This window comes from Trachypithecus francoisi, unplaced genomic scaffold (genome assembly GCF_009764315.1).
Source record: "Trachypithecus francoisi isolate TF-2019V2 unplaced genomic scaffold, Tfra_2.0 Lachesis_group12, whole genome shotgun sequence".
In the NCBI taxonomy this organism is placed as follows: Eukaryota; Metazoa; Chordata; class Mammalia; order Primates; family Cercopithecidae; genus Trachypithecus; species Trachypithecus francoisi.
In genome coordinates this window covers 31,708,189-31,732,634 of record NW_022681457.1, presented here as the reverse complement: position 1 = coordinate 31,732,634, position 24,446 = coordinate 31,708,189, and the positions used below count along the sequence as shown (strand labels likewise).

The 24,446-nt window shown below is 35.2% G+C and overlaps 1 protein-coding gene across 1 annotated transcript in view; it reads right to left on the bottom strand.

Moving 5' to 3' along the window:
- The window catches only part of LRRC7 (leucine rich repeat containing 7), a 586,898-nt gene that overhangs the window by 52,119 nt on the left and 510,333 nt on the right, over window positions 1-24,446 (bottom strand). Inside the window, exons 23-24 of the mRNA XM_033228849.1 lie at window positions 15,127-15,348; window positions 771-863 (exon numbers count right to left, since the gene is read on the bottom strand). Coding sequence (XP_033084740.1) covers window positions 771-863; window positions 15,127-15,348 — 315 coding nt within the window. The remainder of the gene's footprint in view (window positions 1-770; window positions 864-15,126; window positions 15,349-24,446) is intronic.

Genomic DNA, 24,446 nt, shown 5'->3' with positions numbered 1-24,446 from the left:
TTGATTCAAAGCTGAGAGTATTAAACACTGATGGTAGCAGGGCAGGTTCTATAGCTCCAGGTAAACATTTAAAAAATAAAAAATCAGATGGTTCACATCAGTGTCAGGCAGGTCACATGTGAGCAAGGGCAACATCTTGAATGTCCAGGAAATGGCTGAGGTTAGAGTTGGCGTGCCTTAATTCCACAGTTTGACAAGCAGGGGTAAGTATGAGAGGAGGACCTAATTCTTCGGCTCATGCTAACTGATTTTCTCATAGAATATTTGTTTTCTGTGGTTTCTCAATTCTACAGTTCTATTAGCAAAATTCTTTATATGCTTGATGAATTGAAGAGATGGCAGTCAGCTCGCCTTTGCATTGAATTACTATGTAATCATTCCGCTATTGTGAGAAAACAGTTTCCTAAATAAGTGACTTACAAGTTAACCTTTGGAAACAACTTGTAAGAAACTGCCTATATACCTTTCTTTACCAATATAGACAACTGTGAAGCCAAAAATAAAAACAAAACACAAAGCCTTCCTACAAAAATACAAAAATACTCTGCCTTTTAAATAGAATGTTTAGAGACTTTTCCCTTTATTCTTAGTATGTGTCAAGTGCTACAGTGAATTCTTTTATCCCTGTGCTGAAAAAATTTCTAATTGGCTTCAGAGTTAGCTAGCTCATGAAAACACAGCAAAAACCCTTGAATTTTTTTCTAACCTTTGTTACTGTAGTAGATAGTATTTTTCCAATTAAAATTGTCAACAAGATACTCATTTCTTACCTTGTCAGAAGGTTTGAATGGATTTCCTTGTCCACTAATTCCACCACTGATACTAAATCCAAGGCCAGGATTCTTTTCTATTCTCACACAAAACTGTGTAAAAAAGATATAAAAAGGTAAGTAAATAGCTATCAAAACTAAATATTTTCAAAAACTGTATTTCAGTAGAAAATATTCACATTTCACTTGATTTCTTAGGGTCGGCCTATGTTGACTTGATACACAAAAGACAATATAAACTTTGACAAAAGATTTAATGCTTCTATATGCATCAGTTATGATGAAAACTAGCTTGAAATTACCTGGGCAAGAATATATTAGCAAGTACTTATTTGTTACCACATACAGGACTAAATTTTGATTAGCCATTTTTAAAAATTAAAAGTCTTATAAGCACTTAAAATACTATGCATTATCTTAGCTATAGACCATAAATGCACATGTATTCAGGTTGATTGGAAAGGACTGTCTGAATAAGTGAAACAAAATTTTAAAATGTAGAGTGAGAGAAAATACTGCTATTTAAATAAATTGTGCCTGCTTTGTAGTGGAGTAGAACAATTCATCTCCTTGTTAGATAATTCTTTGTTTAGGAATATTAGATCTTTTAGTTTGAGAAAGTAGCTACAGCTTGTGTGAGGGTGAAAAAATGGAAAAATGAAATGCTCAGTGGAAAGCTTCAGGTCTAGCAGGAGCTCCTGGAGTAGGAGTTGGGAACCTTAGAAGAAAGAGGAGAACAGTGTGATGAGGTCTAGTTAAAGAAAGAAGTCAACAATTATGGAGACATTGCTAGGGAAAGAGAATGGCCAATACGCAACACAAGGGCAAACATTCTAATGTTCTGTGTTATATTCCCTCCCCAACATCACAAATCATCAATAAAAGTCTATTAAACATGAAAGTCTTTTGCTTTATAGTAGTATGGGGGAATGATGGCATTAGGAGTAGGGTCCGCCTTGGGATAAGGCTGTAGTAAAAATGATAGCAATAACAGAAGTTAATAAAAAGAGTGTAGATTAAAAACTCAGCAGAAATGACATCAGTGCCAGGAATGACCTAGAGAAACTCTAACAAACCTAAGAATTCCTGGAGACCCTGAGCAGGAGATGGGTGTGTGGGCTATGGTAAAAATGTTAGTTCTCCAGGTAAAGTGGGACAGACTGATCCCAGATAATTGAAAGATTTTGGACCAAGAGGCAGTATACATTGGTTACATAAAGAAAAAACACTTTGTAACTTTATTATGTATTATTTCTTTATTTATTTTAGTGACAAGGTCTTACTCTGTCACCCAGGCTGTAGTGCAGTGTTGCAATCAGTTCACTGCAGCCTTGAACTCCTGGGCTCAAAAGATCCTCCTGCCTCAGCCTCCCAAGTAGCTGAGACTTACAGGTGTATGCCACCATGCCTGAATAATTTTAGTTTGCTTCTTTTTCTAGAAATAGAGTCTTGCTGTGTTGCCCAGGCTAGTCTCGAACTCCTGTCCTCAAGTGATTCTCCCACCTTGGCCTCCCAAAGCACTGGGATCACAGGTGTGAGCCACTGTGCCCAGCTCTTTTGCAACTTTTAAGTACAGAGTAAGTATTAGGTGAACCAAGTGTTACCAAAGGTTAGCAGGCAAAAGATTAATAAAGAGTTAAGAAAAAAAATAAGATGACATACTTTGGCATATATTTTGTATTTACGTAACTACATACTGGAAAAGTTCTTAAACGTGATTGTAAACATTTGCTTCTTAAGTAGCACATTTTTACCCCCAGCATTCTTGCTTAGCCTATTAATTTGCTTATGGCAAATGTAAATGTCCAGAACACTCTTTACATTTTGATTGTGAAGCTACCTTCAATCCCTACCTCTTAGTTCAAGGCAAACTGAGTCCTGTTTCTGACTTAATTAGCACATACTGTCACTGGAAGCTGGATCAATTAGGTTTGTCTGTTTAATAATCCTATACTTAATTCATTGTCATATTTCATAATAGTAAATATAATGTTTAACTATTAGATAGTTCACTTGCAATACAAGATGAAAAACTTGGATGAAAACCTATGCACTAATGTGATCTTTATGTAGTCATTAATGAATAGTTTCTAAATTATGAGTAAAACTATAAATACTGTCCCTTATTTTAAAGATGTTTAATTATAACTTTTCCTTCAATTCAGCTAGATTTGTTAAAACTAGTTATCATAGGTACTAGAATTTACAGTTTATAATACTTTGTATTTTTATGTTGATCATAGTTTATGAATAGTTTATGAATATAAACTTACAATAGCCTGATGTAGCTGAAAGAAATATTTTAGCTTTATTCAGTATGCTAGTTGATCTCTTTGTTATTATTTATTAATTAGAAAATGAGAAGAAAGCAACCAATATGATGAAATCATTTTTCTTTTGTGTTTTTCCACGTTTTTATGCATTTCCAATTACATTATTTAAAATTGAGGTTGTATCTTTCTAGTGTGAATATTTCATATTGCCACAACATAATATGTAGAAGGTATACGCACTTCTGGCTTTCTCCAGGCCACTATAAAACTCAAAGGAAACAAATATAACAGGTTTAATTTACAAAGTAAATTGCTGAGAGTAGTTTCCAGTTGTTCTCTTTCAAGGTAGTGACTATATCTATTTTATATTATTGTAAATCTTGAAGGCACTAAAAATCTAAGAGAGACAAATTTTACATGTGCCAACTGTATGAAGAACTGCCTTAATATACTTTTTATTAATAGAAATAATAAAGATGACAGTGGAGTTTTATAAATGTGACAAACATAAATTCTGATCTGAAGCTAGACTGCTCTTGGGCATGCTAAGATATGGCTAATACGTTGTATTGTGACTAGTGGGTCTCATAAAGCATGTCAGAGAGAGTATTCCTCTCACATATAAGTAGTTGCACCTGCCTGCTAAGGCCCAAAGAAGCCATAAAATGTAAGAGGGCAGAATACCTTACATCCAAGAAACAGTCTGAAACTAAAGAGGATCAGCAAAGAGGAAATGCAGTGTTCTAGTAAAAGATTAGGTCTAGGAAGCTAATAAATAGCTTATTCAATGAGAACCAGTATTTTAATTTTCTTTTTATTTATTTTTTATTTTTTTGAGATAGGGTCTTGCTGTTTCTCAGGTTGGAATGCAGTGGCATAATTTTGGCTCACTGCAGCCTCTGCCTCCCACGTTCAAGTGATCCTCACATCTCAATCTTTGGAGCAGCTGGGACTACAGTCACGTGTCACCATGCTCGGCTAATTTTAAAATTTTCTTTGTAGAGATGAGGTCTTGAACTCCTGTGCTCAAGTAATTCTCCCACCTCAGCCTTCCAAAGTGCTTGGATTATAGTTGTGAGCCACCATGCCAGCCTCAGTTTTCTTTTAAGAGACTGGTTTTAAAGAATGAATGTTTTGGCTGAAAACACATGCAGTAGTAGTGCAATCAATGGTCTTTCAGAGTCTGCTTCCGTAATTCTACTTTACTTGATACTTCCAGTCTGTGTTAATCTTACTCTAATTACAATACTGGGTCTTATTTTGGAAGGGCTTTTTTGATAAAATGGATTGTTACAAAAATTAGCTTGGCATGGTGGTGCACACCTGTAGTCCTAGATACTCAGGAGGCTGAGGCAGGAGGATCACTTGAGACCAGGAGTTTGATGCTGCTGTGAGCTATGATTGTGCCACTGCATTCCAGCCTGGGTGAGCCCTCTCACTAAAATAAATAAGTAAATAAATAAATAAATAAGTAAATAAATAAATAAAGAATAAAGGCTAAAATTCTCCCTGCCTTTCTCAATAAAAAGGATATGATGACTCCTTGTTAAAATACATAAAGAGTTTTAGAAAGAAAGAATGTCAGTTATTCAAAGAGTGCCTCAATTGTCAATGACTTTGAAATAAACTACTCTGGAAAACTGTCGTAGCTTTGACAATAAAAACTGTTGCAGAAATAATGATTTATGACTTTATTCCACAAATATTTATTGATTCCCTACTAAGGACCAGGCAGATAAAAACATCCTTGACCTCAAAGAACTTACATTCTAATGAGGAAGATAGGTAGCAAACATAAACAACAAATAAGTAATTTCAGATAGTGGGATGAGCTGTGGAAAACAGCAGGAAAGGTAGTAGAGATGTGAAACGGAGTCAGGAGTTGTTCTACTTGTTTATTTATTTTAAGCTTATTCTTGCCTCAGGAAAGAGCTATTTTCGATAGAGTAGGAAAAAAGCCCTCTCTGAGTATGTCACATTTGAGCAGAAATGTGAATGATGTCAAAGGTCAAACAATGAACAATAAGAAAAATGAAACACTATCCCAAGCAAAGGGGATAGCAATTGTAAATGCCCTGAAGATGGATTGGTCTTTACAAAGTCAAGAAACAACAAGATGACATAAGGATGAACATATAGATCAATTTAATAGAATAAGAGCCCAGAAATAAATCCTAACATTTATAGTCAGATGATTTTGACAAAGGGTTGAAGGTAATTCACTGGGAAAAAGAAAAGTCTTTCAACAAATGGTGCTGGGACAAGATACCCACGTGCAGAAGAATAAATCTGTACTCATATCTCACACCATACATAAAAGTTACGTAAAGTAGACCAGAGGCTGAAACATAAGACCTAGATTATAAAACTCTTTGATGAAAATACAAAAGGAGTAAAGTTCATCACCTTAGATTAGGCAATGATTCTTAAATATGAAACCAAAGACGATATAAGAGATTGATATGTTGGACTTCATAAAAACTAAAACCTTTTGTGCTTCAAAGAAGACAATCAAAAAGTGAAAAGAAAACCCACAGAATGAGAGAAAATATTTGCAAATGATTTATCTGATTAGGTTGTATATCCAGAATATATAGATAACTTTTACAATCCAATAATAAGAAGACATCCAAATGTAAAAATAGGCAAAATATTTTTTAAAGACATTTCTCCAAAGAAGATATATAAACATTCAAAAAGTATATGAAAATATACCCAATATCATTAGTGATTAGAGACATGTAAATTAAAATGACAATGAGATACTAATGAACAGGATGGCTATAATACAAAAGACAAACAATAATAAGTATTGGTAAGGATGTGGAAAAAGTGGAACCCACATTCATTGCTGTTCAGAATTAATATGTTGTAACTACTTTTAGAAAAGAATTTGGCAGTTCCTCAAAATGCTAAATATAATTACCATATGACTCAGCAATTTCACCTCTATGTCTCTACCCAAGAAAAACAAAAACATATATCTCCACACAAATTTGTACATTAATGTTCAGAGCAGCATTATTCTTAATAGCCAAAAAGTAGAAACAACCCAAATGTTCATCAACCATCAACTGATAAATGCATAAGCAATATGTGGTATATCCATACAATGGAGTATCATTTAGCAATGACAAACAATGAAATACTGATACATGCTACATTCAGTTCCTTATGCTAAGTGAAAGGAGCAAATCACAAAAATACATGTATGATCCCATTCATATTAATTGTACAGAATAGGCAAATATATAGAGACAGAAAGTAGATGAGTGGTTGTCTAGGGCTGGAGGGAGTATGGAAAGTGACTGCTCAAGGATGCAAAGTTTCTTTTTGAATGATGAAAATGTTGTAAAGTTAGATTATAGTGATAGTTACACAACTGCACAAATGTAATGATAACGATAAATTATACACTTTAAGCAGGTGAACTTTATTGTATATAAATTATATCAATAAAGCCGTTAAAAAACAAGGTCATCATGACAGAGCTAAGGGAAGAATAGAAGGAGAGGAAGGTGGGGCCAGATCTGCAGGGACACTATGCCATAGTAAGTATTTTCAATTTATTCAGAAATTTTGAAAGCCACTAGAGCGTTTTAAGAGGAAGAATGGTGTAATATAATTTATGTTTTTTAAAAAGGATCACTTTAGTAGTGGATAATAGACAAAAGGGAGGTAAACTGGAAGAAGAGAAAGCAAGATGGAGGCATTTGAAGTAGTCAGGAGTGAGGTTACGGCCAACTAAGATGGTAGCTGTGCGGGTGGTGAGAAGTGGTAGGTTCAAGGCATATCTTGATAAAATTGCTGTGGATTGAGTGTAGGCTGTGAGGAAGGGGAATCAAGGATGTTTGGTCATATCAAAAGGGTGATAGGCCATTAACTGAAATGGGGAAGTCTAGGAGGGAAGTAGGTTTGGTAGAGTTAGCAGCAGGAAGTGGTTTTTTAAAACCATGCTAAGTTTAAGAAACTCATCAGACATCCAGGATGAGATGTCAACAAGTAGCTAATTGCATATAAACATCTGGAGTAAAGGAGAGAGAACAAGGCTGGGGATACAAATTTTGGAGTCACTCAGCCTAGAACTGAATTCAGGGAAGAGTATGGATAGACAAGAGTCAAGTCCCAAGCACTGGATCACTCCAACATTTAGAGGTCAAGGACAGAAGAGGAATCGACAAAGAAACCAGGAAATAATGGCTGGTGTAGTAAGAGGAAAATCAATAGAATTACAGTAGCCAAGTGAAGAAAATGTTTCAAGAAAAAGGTCAAACCACATGGCTGAGACGTCAAATGAGATGAGGATGGAGATTTGACTGTAAGACTTGACAGAAGCAGAAAGAATTCTTCATGGTATGTAAATTAAGCTTGAAATTAAAGTTACTGCTACTTTTAGCTCCTTGTTTTATGGGTTATTATATAACAGCAGTTTTATGATAAAGAGTGCTATGCAGTAATAAGCTATTATAACTTTTCATTTTGACTTACATTATGTGCATTACTTAGCCAAACAAAATACATATAAAACTTCTCTGCATTTTCCAAAATTTCTTTTTTTTTTTTTTTTTTTTTTGAGGCGGAGTCTCGCTCTGTCGCCCGGACTGGAGTGCAGTGGCCGGATCTCAGCTCACGGCAAGCTCCGCCTCCCGGGTTCACGCCATTCTCCTGCCTCAGCCTCCTGAGTAGCTGGGACTACAGGCGCCCGCCACCTCGCCCGGCTAGTTTTTTTTGTATTTTTAGTAGAGATGGGGTTTCACCGTGTTAGCCAGGATGGTCTCGATCTCCTGACCTCATGATCCGCCTGTCTCGGCTTCCCAAAGTGCTGGGATTACAGGCTTGAGCCACCGCGCCCGGCCCCAAAATTTCTAATAAGCCCATGAAACAGGCTCAAAAAGGAAACAGTGATTATAAAAATGTATACATGTTAATATTCAAGGATAATTAATATTTTTTGAAATACAAATTCTTCTATTTTCAAATCTTTTTCTGTTGTGAATGAAAGATTCAAATCCAGCTGAAATTCCTAGTTAAATCTTTCAAAAAGATGTACTGGTTAGCTGCATGCGATGGCTCACGCCGATAATCCCAGCACTTTGGGAGGCTGGCATGGGTGGATCACTTGAGCCCAGGAGTTCGAGACCAGCCTGGCCAACATGGTGAAACTCCATCTCTACTAAAAATACCAAAATTAGCTGGGTGTGGTGGAGCATGCTATAATCCCAGCTACTCGGGAGGCTGAGGCAGGAGAATTGCTTGAATCCAGGAGGTGGAGGCTGTGGTGAGATTGCCTCACTGCACACCAGCCTGGGTGACAGAGGCACTGTCTCAAAAAAAAAAAAAAAAAAAAAAAAAAGAAGATGTACTGGTATCAAGATTGACTAATAAAATCCCCTGATGTAGCATTTTCTAGGTCTTTCAGAAAAAATTAGCTGATTCTGTATGTATCTAGGAAACAGAAACTCAAATGCATTTTTAGTCTGGAAATAAATTTTAAAGATTAGTCATTTCATTTCCTTCATTTTGAACTTAAGGAAACCAATAAGATAATATGTATTTAGTGCAACATTGAAATAAATCTTTTTATTCCCACTGCAATGTTTACTGCATTCTACCATGTGACTGCACACAATTTATAAAGTCGATTGACAGACTTTCTGATGTTGAGTTACACATTCTCTGTTTCAAACTATGAATTACGAATTCAGAGCTGAAGCATTATTTTGATGACTGGAGAATAAAATTCTGTGGGGGAAATATTCACAAATAGCAATTCTTTAACTGGCACAGGATAAGGTATAGGATGTCCCTGAAATAATTTGAGTAAATAACATAGATTAAAACCACATTAACACATATTTTACAACACCTTTATTGAACTATTCCCTTTTAATTAAAAAATTTATAATTTAAATAAAACAAATCTCTCCAAATGTTTCTTCTTACATCACTCAGCAGAATGTAGTTTTCTTCATCTGCACACAATAAATGAAGTCCTCACCTGGAACTCTTGAGTGCTCTTTGGGCAGCTGACCACAGCATCTAATCTAAAGAAATGTCTGAAATCCTGTCTCTCAGGTGTTTTATGTATTCCACATAATATTAAGTATTAAAATGATTTCTTCCAGGATAGACTATAGCATCTCCTTGTGAGTACATTTTGGAACTTTTTTCCCTTAAATATGATGGATGCATATCATTTTTTATAACTTTCTGAGGCTGATTCTAATGTGAGCTTACAAGTTCTCTTTCAGGCACAAACTTTAGTTCACATGTATACTTGCAGGCACTGGCAGGAGACAGCCATGGAGCTCCTGCTATCCTGATGTGTTAGGTTGGTTGGGCTCCTGCCATTTTGATATGTTAGGGAGGTCCTCTTGTCCAGGGCAGACATGGAATGAAGGGTGTATTTTTCCATCGTTTCACTCTTCCAATGTGAATTTACTCTTGACTTGTGTGCTTGGCTATAGTGCAGCAGGCTGCAGCATGTAATGTGGTAGACTCATGGGACTCGGTTCTAATCCCAGCCCAGCTTCTAAATTGTGTGACCACAGGCAAGACATTAACTTCTCTTAGTCTTAGTTTTGTAGTCTATAAAATGGAAACTACTCTACCTATATTACAGCATTATCAATTAAATCAGTGAATATATAAAAGGGTTTTGAAAGGTTTGAAGCACCATGCTGATGTTTGTCCTTCTTATTTCCGCTTTGGCATCTATATTATCTACTTATTTAAATATACTCTGTCTTGTATTACACGTTTGCAAAAGGGAAAAACAAAGCTGATGTTAGTTTCTTTCAAAAATATCCAACAGCTTATGAGCAACTTATGTATGCTTTTAAATAGTGATATTGTAATATATTATTCAGCTGATAAATTGTTGAGCTACAGAATATCTAAAGCAGTGCTCCTCAACTTTGGCTACACAATAGAATCACCTTGGGGAATTTTCAAAAGTCTCACTGCCCAGGTCACATTCAGACTACTAAAATCAGTGTATTTGGGGATGAGAGCAAGATATCAGGATTTTTTAAAGCCCCTCAACAGATTCTGCAGCTGTAGTTAAGAATAACTTATATACACAAGAACAGAAAACCAAACACCGCATGTTCTCACTCATAGGTGGGAACTGAACAATGAGATCACTTGGACTCGGGAAGGGGAACATCACACACCAGGGCCTATCATGGGGAGGGTGGATGGGGGAGGGATTGCACTGGGAGTTATACCTGATATAAATGACGAATTGATGGGTGCTGACAAGTTGATGGGTGCAGCACACCAACATGGCACAAGTATACATATGTAACAAACCTGCACGTTATGCACATGTACCCTAGAACTTAAAGTATAATAATAAAAAAGAAAAAAAAAGAAAAAAAAAAGAATAACTCATATAAAGCATTACCATATTGTGAAGGGGAGGATAAGGTGGATGGGATCTTTAAGCTTCTTCAGTTCTGCTGGGACATAAAGGAAAGATCTAATAGGATGAATATTCTGATGAAGAATTTTCCATGTGGAATAGAAGTCAAACCTTCACTTTCTGGCTGTTTTATTCAGTTCACTACTTAATACAACTCTGACTCTTACCTTCTATTATGTTTGTAAGTAATCTAAATGGTTTATGCATTAAAATCTCCTTTTCAAGTAAAATCCCTTGATAATGAACTTCAGGTGACATGCATATGGTTTTTGCTGCAGATATTATTTGAAGTCAGATTTATAGTTTACAGAAATTAACACATTGAATCTGGGTAACATTTTATAGTTGAAACATAACTTCCATATATTTAATTTAAACCTAGAGTTGAGAACAGACTTGATACTTGTTATTTCTGAAAAATAAACATGAAAATAAGTGCATTAAACTAGAAGTTTAGGTTTCTAGAGTTCTTGAATATTTTGTCCGTTTTATTGTGATGGCTGGTTTGAAAGTTTAGATGGTTTTATCACTGAAGGGGAGCCTCAAAGCGTACTAAATGCTTCTTTATGGCTAAACAAAGTTCAATACTCCGCTTACATAACAAATGACACTCATTCTAATTCTTTCAATGTCGTCAGTTTTGGCATTGATTATATATGTTCATTTCCATATGGAACTTATTTTAATCAGGTTAAAAATACACTAGTTCTTTGGGTGACATTAAGGGATATAGAAGTATGTTTTCATTAATAATAAAATTTCCATTTGTTTAGTAGCTTTTTCTTTTCTAAGCAATTGGAATTATTCATGAGTTCACTTGAACACTCCATAAGGCAGTTCTCTAATTCTGAGTTATAGTTCAGGCAGCTTTAATTAATATCATCTGACAGAGAGGGCACTGAGATCATGTGGTGAATTTTACAGTAAGATTAGGACACAGGACTCAGATTCGGGTCAGAAAAAACCTGACTTAAAATTCCAGCTTGGCCAATTACACTTTCCATAAATTATTTTCTCTCTGCCTTGGTTTCTTCACTTGTAAAAAGAAAATAAGATTATTATGAGGATTAAATAAAATAGTATATGTAAGCAGGCCCAGTTATATAATTAGTTGGACCTGATGCAAAATGAAAACGTGGGCTCCTTGATCAAAAATTATTAAGAATTACAAGATGGTGACAGCAGGGCACTAATCCAAACGTGGGGCCCTTTTAAGTGCAGGACCTTATGCAACTCTACAGGTCACAAGCCACTGCTGCCATACCTGTGTGTGAGAAATAAGAGTGTAAAACACATAGCAGGTGCTTAATATATGGTAACTGCTGTCCCTTTCTTTGCTATTTTCATTCAGATTTCCTTTCCCTGAATCAAAAAATGTGTATTCACTGTAATCAGATTTTGTTTTACCTGTAGCATTTCAGTAAGTGACTACTGTTTAACTAAAGTTTCCAAGGTTTACTTTAACAGAAATTATTGTGTTTTATTATACTGAGTAGACTTTCTTTGCACCACATTTATTGTGTCTTCTTGCTCTTAAAAATGTTGAATAATTTAGGTTTTTCCATATTGTACCTGACCAAATTTACCATTGTTGTTAGATAATTTAAATTGAACTTTGCTTTTCTCTTTATGGCTCTTTTATAGCACCACTAGAAATGTCTTATTAAAATAGAATGTTTTGATTTATATACCCCAAATGTACATCAGAAATTTTATGTTACATCACTGCTCTTTACATGTAAATCACTACTCTATAATTTTCATGTGAAGCTCCATAAAGTCTTTACATGTTTTAAATGTTTTTCTCCATTTTTTTCCTTGTTAAATTTGGAATAAAAGTCTTCTTTTAAAACACACAGCCACATATACTTACTAAAAAGGTCTGAATTTTCAAAAGAAATATAACTTAGGAAAGTAAAAAACACATGAAATAGTTTCATTATGAGAGTGAAATATATAATCTTTCAGCCTCTTTTAATGTTTTTTGGTTTGTCTTTCTATCTTTAGATGAAGGAGGTTGGGACTGATAATCATTAAGTTTCTTCAAATATTTGAATTCTTAAAATATTCTATTTCTTCTGTTTTTTGTTTCTATACCCTCAGTGCCAAGCTTACAGAGTGTGTGTGTGTGTGTGTGTGTGTGTGTGTGTAGAAGTTTATTATTTGACTCTCACAAATTCTTTTTGAATGTTGTTAGTGGGTAGCAATGCTCTCATTTTATCAGGAGAGAAACTGACTCGCAGGAAGAGTTAATAACTTGGCCAAGGACAAGTGGACAAGTGGTTAATAAACGTAAACATGAAACTAGAACTCCAAATTCTGAGACCTAGTCCTAGTATCTCTTTCTTGAACACTAAGCTAAATGAAGAAGTGGAGAGGTTAGAGAAAGAAAAAGAGATGAAAGAAATCAGGGTAGTAGTCAGTAGTGTGCTGGAAAATATTTAATAAACAACTGGTTGGGGTTGGGGGAGTGCCCTAATTCGCAGTTTGCTGATGTTCCTGGTATAATTTTTCCCACAACTTCAACCTATTAATATGATGTCACTGAAGGTGTGATTGGGAAGAGGAGCACATGGCAATGTGCCAATATGAGCTGGCCAACTGCGAAAACAGCTTTAAGAAACTGACTCAAGATTTATAACGGGATGAGAGGTAGCATAGTTTGGGGACCAGAACTGTTTGTTTAAATGCCTTTAGGCTTTCTTTCACTCCAAAATCTTTTTTATTGAAACATAATGATATTTGTATATATATTCATGGGGTGCATGTGATATTTTGTCACATGCACAGAATGTGTAATCAAGTCAAGGTGTTTAGGATATCCATCACCAGGAGGACTTATCATTTCTCTATGTCAAGAACATTCCAAGTCCTCACTTCTAGCTATTTTGAAATGTACAATACATTCAAAACCATTTCAGCCTGAAACCAAGGCAGAAAAAACTGGGACACCAAAAGGTGTTATATTTAAGTCCCTTCCTTAACATATAGGCAGTTCTACAATTCTGAGTTATAGTTCAGACAGGTTTAAGCATTCAATTGAATGTTTCAGTTTTATCTCTCAGTTTGAAAGGCACTTGATGTTATCAAGCTGGGAATGAAAACATTTGAGAGCTACTATAAATACATTTTTCTGAAATAATCATAATGTTCTAAACTCAATACATGTGTAAACTTTAAAACTTAGTAATTCTCTTACTAGTCAAACTTTATATAATTTACATATTTTTCAGAAATAGTATTAAAATAGCCTTTAAATTTGGGGTGTTCAGAATAACTGCATGCTAACACTAAACCTACTTTTCAATGTAGGTGAGAACAGATAGCATTAATCTCGGTGGATTTTCAAATGCATTGATTCTGGGAGGAAAAAACCATGTAGCTTTTAATAAGAATAACTAAATCAGAGAACTGGCTTGAGTTATGATACTTGTGGGCAAGTAATATCTATGAACAATTTTTTTTAACCTCCTAAGATGCCTTTGGTAAAGCATAATTTAAAATTGTATTAACTTTTAAGAGTATCTGGAGAATTAAAAACCCCATATCATTATCTGATTAAAGGCACCTGTCTGGTTTATACTACCTTAAATTCAACACTTGACCTAGATTAAGGCAGGAGAGGGAGAAAATTATCTTTAAAAAGTACCTATGATTCTGAGAATGATTAGTACGTAATCTAGGCTTCAAGAAGGATATTAAGAAATAGAGGAGATGTTTAAAGCCCCTGGAATCCAAATGATAAAAGGCTTTTAACAATATAAAGGTAAAATCTGGAGAATGAAGTTATTTTGTTATGTTTAGAAAGTCAGGTGAGGAGATACGTAAAACTTTGATAAGTAATAATAAAATGAAGCTTTTATAGACCATATTAAAAGTTAGAAAAGTCAGTAGGAATGTAGCCTATCTATCTGAATAATAAAATAAGAGAAATTAATTTTAATAGTGTATTTAGATCTAAATGTTTTACTTTCTAAGATTAATATAGCTCAATAGATGCAATCCCATTCAGTTTTCCAGTCCTAAGGAACTAAAACAGATTCTACAATGGAAAAGCAAACCCTAATTTTAGATAGGTTTGAAGAATGCAATTGTTTTCGCTACATGGCATTTATCAGTAACTTGAAGCATGTCAGAAACATTTCCCTTCTTACTGTTCTTTATAGTTATCTTCACATCTTCACAGCAAAGCTTTATCTCTGCACCATTCAACAATCCGAAGATAGGACTTTTAAAAGATATCTTCCGACAGATGGGGGAAATAAAACAGTTTACTTTCACACCGTAGGTTTCACCAGAGGACTTGGTAAATATACCTAATCCATTGAAGTCCTTTATAACATTCAAAATCTGTACTGTAGAGCTAAATTGGAGTCAGGAGTGGGTAGGACAGGGTGTACGATAGTACTGGAAAAATTATTCCGCCCCATCAATTTTTCCTTTTGTAAAACGGGTATTTTACCAACCATAAATCCCTATATGTTGTAGTACTTAACCACTGGAAAGAAGGATAAAAATCCCCACAAAGAGGACCCTACCCCATTCAACGTGGTGAGGGCATTGTGTCCTGGACCACATTAATGAGGGAAGGCAAACCATGGATTGTTTGGACTTTTCTTTCCTGAAAATTTATCAGTAATAAAGAAACACTTCTCACCTGCTCTGGATAGCCATCCATACTCCTTTGCCCTTTCGTTTGAATTAAGCACCGTCCAGGTTGAGGTCCCCGGGTGGCCTGTGAAGAGGGGATCTGAATAGGCAATGGTGACTGAAATTGCTGGATGGTCACTTTGTTTATATTTCCTTCATATGGCTGCTGCTCCCGGCTGCGATGCTGAAGGCTTTGGGACCCCATCAACGTCTGGATATGGCTGCCTGCCTGTGGAGAAGATAATCTGTCAGGCAAAGATTCATGGTGCTGAAAGGATGTGATTAAGGTAGAAAGCATGTACAGAATACTTCTCTGGTAAAGCGGCACCATTTGGGCTCTCAGTCATGGCCGGAAGGGATAATGAAGAAACAGTAAGGGTCTGCCTACTGTGGTTTGTGAAAATGTTAATATTGGAGCAAGGTCACATTAAATACATTCATAGTCATCTGCTGGCTTGCCAGAGATAATTTTAACCTCACTTTACAGGAACAAAATTCAGTTTGAAAAATCTCAGGAAGAAAATTAAGTCACAACTTAAAGGGAAGCTGTATTTGGTATTTCATCTTGAAATATACCAGAGAGAGACAGAGAGATGTTAATATATGTAACACCAGGGGGGAAATGCTGGAAACAGTTTTCTGATTCGGAAGCAACTAAGTTTGTTCAGATGAGTATAACCAATATTTATCAATTATCACCATTCAAATACAGCCTTTGAAATCTCTAAGTTACATTAAAAATTAATCATGTGATAAATTCCTGTGGGGGCACTCGCTATGGAAACGTCTTCAAAATGAGCTCTCCCTGCAGAAGATCATCTGGTCATGAGCTTCCAGATGGATTAATCAGTACCCCTTATTTAAACGGATAATGATAATTTCTAAATTCTTAAATGTGGAGGAGAGAGGGTATGCTTGCTGCGGTCTCTCATCTTTAAATGATATGATCATACCCCTACTTCTTTGTTGATTCCTGTTTTCTCACCTTCATTTTAGCACCAGCTCCTTGCGTCATTCTATCTGATGTCTTTTCTACTAACCAAGCAAGCAAGCAGTTTTGTGTGTGAGCTGGTAAGCCAGAATATGCGTTTCTAAACTGAGAATGGCTTAACATGGGAGTCTAACATGGAAAATGAATGCTGATCATGAATAATTTTAAACATATATTTTAGTGCTCTGCTTAGTACTTCACCCACTACTATTGAAAGACATGGGGATTTATTTCCTAAATTCATTTTCTTTCCTATTGATCTTTTAAGGATAGGTGACATGAATTCAAAAGTGAATTTCGTCTTTGAATTCATTAGCTAAGAAAGCTTGTGAAATTTCCTGACTAATCAAGATTTTTGATTACTGTGAAAAAGTTAGGTTGGAGTAATAAAAAGATAATTATTAAATAAGTATTCATGGAAGAGATTAAATTTAATTATTTTAAAGTTTTTAAAGAAAAGCAACATAAAAAACACTACAGTGATAATGAAAAATCATTTGCAGAGGAAAAATATACTACTGGATTCCAAACGAGACAATTTCAAAAGAAAATATTCAAAATTATAATTTGGCAATATGTAAGGCAAAGTAAACAACCATTTGATTATATTTTAGATGTCCAATTGACTGTCTTGGTATCATTTACAATTGTTTACATTCAAAAACAGTAAAGATATCTCAGACATGAGAAACTGGAGGAAAAGATGCAAAAAAGGGCTTCAGACTATACCAGCACAATGTGAAATCAATTATCAATCCAAATCTGTCCAACACATATCCAGTGATTACAGATCTATAACCTCATAAATACAACTAAGATAACCTCATAAAGGGCAAATCTGTATTTCTTCATTATATCTATTCCCTTCTCAGAAATCTTAATGAAAGAAGATATTGCAGCCTTTTCAGTCATTCTAGAAAACTGAACACCCTTGTGGTCAAGTTTTTCCTTATTGCAAATTCAATTCTTGCTTGCTGCCATGGAATATCTTTTCTTTTTTTTCCAGGGGGTGTAAGTTGCATTGTGTTTTTGTTTGGAGGAGAGGGCAGCCATGATAAGCTCAGTATCACATTTTGATCTGCTGTATTTTTTTTTTTCTTGGCAATGGAGTCTTTTTTCTGTTGCCCAGGCTGGAGTGCAGTGGCACGATCTTGGCGCACTGCATCCTCCGTCTCCCAGGTCCAAGTGATTCTTCTGCCTCAGCCTCCCAAGTAGCTGGGATTACAGGCCTGCATCACCATGTCCAGCTAATTGCATTTTTAGTAGAGACAGGGTTTTACCATGTTGGCCAGACTGGTCTCGAACTCCTGACCTTAAGTGATCCACCGGCCTCAGCCTCCCAAAGTGCTGGGATTAAAGGCTTGAGCCACAGTGCTTGGCCTGCGCTGCTGTATTCTGAATGAACTCACTGGCATGCCCAGTTACATAGCTAGAGAAAATGATTTCAGGAGTCAGAGGAGCTGGGGGTGGAACTATCTGACTGAGGGTGACTGGCCTGGCTACTGAGAAATCAACTGATTTTTAAGTTTATATCTGCTTCTACTGGCAGAATATTCATGGGTCTTCAGTCAGTGCTTGAACCAGTGCAAGTGACAACTGGCAGTTTAATTGAAAGTGATCATATAGATAAGCAAAGTATTTTTCCACCCAGACAAACTTAGAAGGATCCAGAACATAGCTTGGTTCCATGAAATATAATCTACATGAGAAAATGAATAACTGCTTATGGATTACTTTGTTGATTAGAGTATTATAGTACTAGTCTATTCAAGGGTGAAAAGTGAATGCTATATATTGGAGAACTATAATAGCCTTTGTTATTTGAATTTAGTTTTAATTTTTATTTGTAGACACAGAGGCTTACTCTGTCGCCCGGGCTGGAGTACAGTGGTGTGATCATAGCTCACTGCAGCCTTGAACTCCCGGTGTAATAGCCTTCAGACTTACTTTTCGGGTGTATTTTTTCTTCTAATAGGACAGGATGTGAGCTCAAGATTATGCTGATTTTGAACTCTTTGAGAGCAAGCATCATATTCTACTTACAGTTTTTAATGACCGACACAGTAACTGGCATTTAATAAATAATAGCTACCACCCAAACACTCAATGCAAATGTGCTAAAACACCATATACATATTACCTCTTTAAACTTTACAATAGTGTTAAGAGGTAATTTTTATTATCCAATTTTACTGAGGACAAAACTAAGGGTGGAAGAGGTTAAGTAAATTTCCCAAGTAATACAACTGGTAACCTGACAGCACCATCATTTGAACCAAGTCTGTGTATCAAAGGTCGTCCTTTTAAACACTACATTATACTGCAACCCTTTCCCCGCAAATTGACACCCACCTCGATTAGTTGAACCATGAATTGAAAAGGAACCATGAAAAGGAACAAAAGGATCAAGTTGTTGAGAGAGAGCATATATTATTCAATTTCTTTAGCAGCTCTTTAATTTGCCAAAAGGCAATTTCCTACTTAGTGGATTAGGTCTATCATCTGTTTTAGATGTTGCACATGTGACTTTGAGCGTTATTAGTTAAGCAAATAGGATGATGCTTTTGTATTTAGTAATCTATTACTATGAAGTAATTAAGCTTATGCTCTTAGATGCCTTGGCAAAACAAACAATAGGCATGAAAGGAACATGCTGTAAAGTCATTCTGTTTGCAGCAGCAGCAGCAGCAGTAGCAGCAGCAGTTTTTTTGTCTCTCTTGGGATATAGGCTGTGATGAATGACGTTGGAGAATGACAGCTGTAGAAAGCAAAGAATTAACACAATTTTTTGTAAAGTTAAACAAACGTAAATGACAAGACATCTAGAGGGACAATAATGGTTCAGAAGGACTATAAAGAGGAAGTTGTTTTTTACTGGCACAAAGGCTTGAGAAAAGTAACAAGGATGTTCATGATGAAGTTCAAAGAACTGATGAAAATGTAGAAAATGTAAGAGATTAGACTTATCCATGCAGAGGGTTAGCTGTGAGAACACTGACTCATACTGAAGGGAAATTTGAACATGAAGGTTTCTGTAAAGCTTGTGCTACACATTTTGAATAGTAAAAAGAAATAGAGAAGATTTGACATTTGTTTGGAACTTTCAAGGGGAGGTTGGTTGTAAAAAATAACATGTATTTGAGAGAATAGTGATGGAATATGTTGTTTTGAAGTTGACCCCCTAAAAACTGTCAAAGTTTACAGGGAAAACTCCAATATCTATAGGACCCAAGAAAATATTTATGTCAAAAACCACAGAAAAGAATTGTTGATTTGATAGCAAATGGCACTGTTCATGCAAAATTCATCCCACAGTGAATCAGGCTTATTATGTGAAAGTTGCAAGTATTTGGGAGGTATTGTACAATATAAAAGACATGGCTTTATCACTGTAAAAATGATTTGGTTTACGCTGTTCTTTTAAAAAAGAGTGTTAGACTAAGAAGTGTATTATGTTACCCAATTTGGTCATTTGTTTTATTACCCATCTTGGCTCTTGAACCACCTGGGCTTGCTTCCAAAAATCAAACACTGCCTTAAAAGATTACAATTTACACCACTGAGAATGTTCAAAAGAACACAATTCATTCTCTGAAATTAAATCCAAAAGAGTTCTTAAAATGTTTGGAAGCAGAATCATCTCCAAAGCATATTTTACTTACTGATTTCGAGGAATTAGCACTCGTATAAATAAGTCAATATCAGTAATTTTATAAAACAATAATAACAACAAAACCCAGGCCTATTACTTTCTATTTACATCACGTTTTCCATGGCACCCCCACTTTTTTTTAAATGCAGGTTAGTTGTTAAAAATTAGGCCAGTAGGACATCTGCTTCCAGGTAGATGGGGTAGATGTACTTTGCCCTATTTCTTCCATTAAGTACAACTAAAAAACCTTGGACATTACACATAAATGTAAGAAGACTACAAATAATAAAGAGAAGGCAGACTAGCTAGGGACCTGGGGAACAAGTCACAGCATGGTGATAAGTTCTCTGGGCTTATTTTTGTGTCACATATCACTGACTTGGAGCTGAAGAAGCAGACAATCTGAAAATGCCAATAGGTATAAACAATGCTCCAACAAAAGTCTACTCTCTCTAACCAATGAATAGGAAAGATGCAGTCTAACAAGACAGAATGCTTTTAGACAATAACTCCTCCACTGAACACCATAGAAAAAAACTATAGCCCCACCCCGAACAATGCCAGCAAAAGTCAAGTGTTGAACCTAGACTTCTACCCTTGTGAGGATGTCACAAGGCACACAAACACTTCTGCTAGAGTGGTGTTAGAAAAGGCAGGTAGCTGCACAGCATTCATTCCCATCAACTAGTAATAAGCCCCTCTTCTTCAGTGGTGTCAGTGGTGACCACACAAGGAGCTTGGACTTCCACTCCCACCCAGCAGTAATGAAGCACCCTTTACCTTACTAATGAGGTAGTGTCAGAGAAGGCCTAGTAGAGAGTCAAGACTTTCTCCATCATCCAGTGGTAATGATGCTACCCCTACTAAATGGAGACCATGTGAGGAGATGAAACTTCCATCCTCACTTACCAATGATGAGGAGCCTTTGACTCAACTGTCACTGGAAGCTGATTTGGAAAATTGGACTTCTACCTTCACCTGGCCATAACAAGGCAGCACCACACCCTTCCCCAACTGGAGTGGTATCAGAGAAAGGCAGCTAAAACAGAAGCTTTAAGTAAGATACAGAGTTTTATAACATAATATAAAAGTGCCCAGGTTTTAATTAAAAAATCACTCATCATACCAAGAATCAGGAAGATCTCAAACCAAATAAAAAAAGACAATCGATAGACGCTCATACTGAGAGGACAAAGATGTTAGAATTATCTTATTTTTAAGACAGCCACTTAAAAATGCTTCCATGATCAATTACACACACACACTTGAAACCAAAGGAAAACTAGAAACCTTCAGCAAAGAAATATAAAGTCTCAGCAAAGATCTCGGGCATTGTAGCTCAACCCTATAACCCCAGCACTTTGGGAAGCTGAGGCAGGTGTATCAGTTGAGGTCAGGAGTTCAAGATCAGCCTGGACAACATGGCGAAACCCTGTCTTTTAAGAAATACAAAAAATTAGCCAGGTGTGGTGATGTGTGCCAGCTACTCGGGAGGCTGAGGTGGGAGGATCACCTGAGCTCAGAAGGTCCAGGCTGCAATGAGCTCTGATCACATCACTGCACTCTAGCCTGGGAGACAGAGTAAGACCATGTCAGTAAAAATATATATAAAAATTAAAAAGAGTCTCAGCAAAGAAACAGAAGATATAAAGAAGAAACAAATGGAGATTTTAGAGCTGAAAATAAATAACAAATCAAAAACTCAGTCAGTGAATAGGTTTAACAGCAGATTGTAGAAAACAGAGGAGAGAAACAGTGAACTGGTAGACAGGACAATATAAATTATTCAATCTGAATAACAGAGATAGTGTTTTCTCTGTTTTAATATATAAATATATAAATATTTAAGACAATTATTCACAGAGGAGGATGAACATAATGGGTTTCTATACTTCACTTGAACTGGTAAACAATGACATCAGTAGATTCTTGTAAAATATGTATATATAATGTAATACCAGGAGCACCCACTAAAAGAAGCTATAGAAAGAGACATACTAAAAATGTTATAAATATAAAATACTCAAAACTAAATATATAACACTAAAAACAGTATAAATAAAAATGGAATTCTGAAAAATGTTCAGCTGGCCTGCAGGAAGGAATAAAAAGAAAACAGAAAAGCTAAAAAAAACCAAGCACAAACAGAAAACAAAAGATTAAGTTGAGACTTAAATCTTAATGTATCAATTCTTACTTTAAACGTAAGAAATCTAAATACACGAATTCAATTGATAGATTTTGGCATAGCAGATTAAAGAACATTACTTAACTATATGCAGATTATAAGAAATCACTTCAAATATAATGATTTGGGCAGGTAGAAAGTAAAAGAATCTAAAAAGATACATCATGCAAATATTAATGAAAGAAAAGGAAAATGGCTATATTAATACCAGATAAAGTAGACTTCAGTGCAAACAAACCTTTATGAGAGACAGAGAGGGATTTTATATAATGAAAAACGATTCAATTCACCAAGAAAACGTAGCAATCCTAAATGTGTACACATTAAACAACAGAGCTGCAAATATTTTAAGCAAAATTGATAGAACTGAAAGAGAAATAGAAAAATCTAAATGTTAGTCAAATTTAACACCCTTCTCTCAATAGCTGATGGAAAAACTAGGCTGAAAATTATAAAAAATGTAGAATTCAACAATACCATTAACTAATCATATCCAATTATCACTTATAGAATACAGATTCTCTTCAAGTTCCTATAGAATATTTATGAAGATAGATCATATCCCGAAACAGACAACAAAACTCAACAAATTTAAAATAACTGAAATAATATAGAATGTGTTCTTTATTGGAACACATTGGAACCTTAATGGAATCAAACTAAAAATTAGTAACATAAAAAACAAAAATCTTCAAACAGTTGAAAACTAAATACACACTTCCAAATAATCCACAGTTCAAAGAGGACATCTCAAGGGAAATAAATTAATATTTTAAACTCTAAGTAGGTGAAAGTACAATATATCAAAATTCATGGAATAGCTAGAGCAGTGCTGAAGAAAATTAATAGCAGTAAATTGCATGTATTAGAAAAAAAGATGTATCAAGTTAATCACTAAGCTCCCATGTCAAGAGCCTAGAAAAAAGAAAAGCAAAATAAACCCAAAGTAAATGAAAGGAATGAAATTAATAAACAGAAGAGTAAAAATCAATGAAATTGAAAATGAATAACAACGGACAAATTAATGAAACAAAGAGTGGTTTCTTTGAAAAAATCAATAAAATCAACACACTTCTAGCAAGACTGAAAAGAAGAAAAGAAGGAAGATACAAATGAACCAAAATTAGGAATGAAGAGAGGATATCACCAAAGACCCTTTAGACATAATAAAAAAAAAGGTAATACTATAAACAACTCTACATACATACATTTGACAACTCTAATAAAATGGACTACTTCCTTGAAAAAAACAAACTACCACAGCTCACCCAATATAAAATATAGATAATTTGAACAGCCCTACAACTATCAAGAAATAAAATCTGTAATTTAAAACTCCCAGGAAAAAAATATCCAGACCCAGATGGTTTCACTGGACATTTCTACCAAATATTTAATTAAGAATTCTCCAGCTTGGACAAAATAGTAAGACTCCATCTCTAAAATTTTTAAATAAAATATTAGCCAGTGTGGTGGTGCAGACCTGCCATCTTAGCTACTCGAGAGGTGGAAGTAGGAGGATCACTGAGCCTAGGAGTTCAAGGGTACAATGAGCTATGATTGTACCACTGCAATCCAGCCTAGGCAACAGAATGAGACTGTTTCAAAAAAGAAAAAAGAAAAATTCATACCAATTCTACATAAACTATTTCAGAAAACAGAAGAGAGAACACTTCTTTATTTTATGAAACAAACATGACCCTGATACCAAAAACAAAAACAAAAACAAAACAAAGAAATAAAGGAAGAAACAAAGGAAGGAAGTAGGGAAGAAAAAACCACTATAAACCAATCTCCATCTTGAATATAGATGCACAAATCCTTAATAAAATATTGGCAATGAAAATTTAGCAATATATAAAAAGAATTATATACCATGACCAAGAGATGTTTATTCTAGTGATACAAAACCTGTTCAATATTTGAAAATCAACCAGTGTAATGCACCATATTAATGGGCTACAGAAGAAAAATCATGATCATATCAATGGAAGCAGAAAAAGTATTTGACAAAATTCAACATCCATTCATGATGAAAGTGTTCAGAGAAACAGGAATAGAGGGGGAACTTCCTCTACTCAATAAAGAGCATCTACCAAAATGTATAGCTAATATACTTAATGGCAAAAAACCAAATGCTTTACCACTAAGATCGGGAGCAGACATAAATGTACACTGTCACTACTCTTATTCAGCATAGTGCTGAAAGTTGTAGTTGGTGAAATAATGGAAGAAAAGGAAGTAAAACACATGAAGATTGAAAAGAAAGAAAGAAGCTGATCTTATTTACAGATGACATTGTCCAGATAGAAAACTCAAAAGAATCAACAACCAAAAAATCTAAAACTAATGAGTGAGTTTAGCAAGGTCATGGGATACAAGATAAACATACACCAATCAAGTGTATTTATGTATGCTAGCAATGAACACATGGACACCAAAATTTAAAATGCAATACCATATATAATCATTCAAAAATGCAATACTTAGGTATGA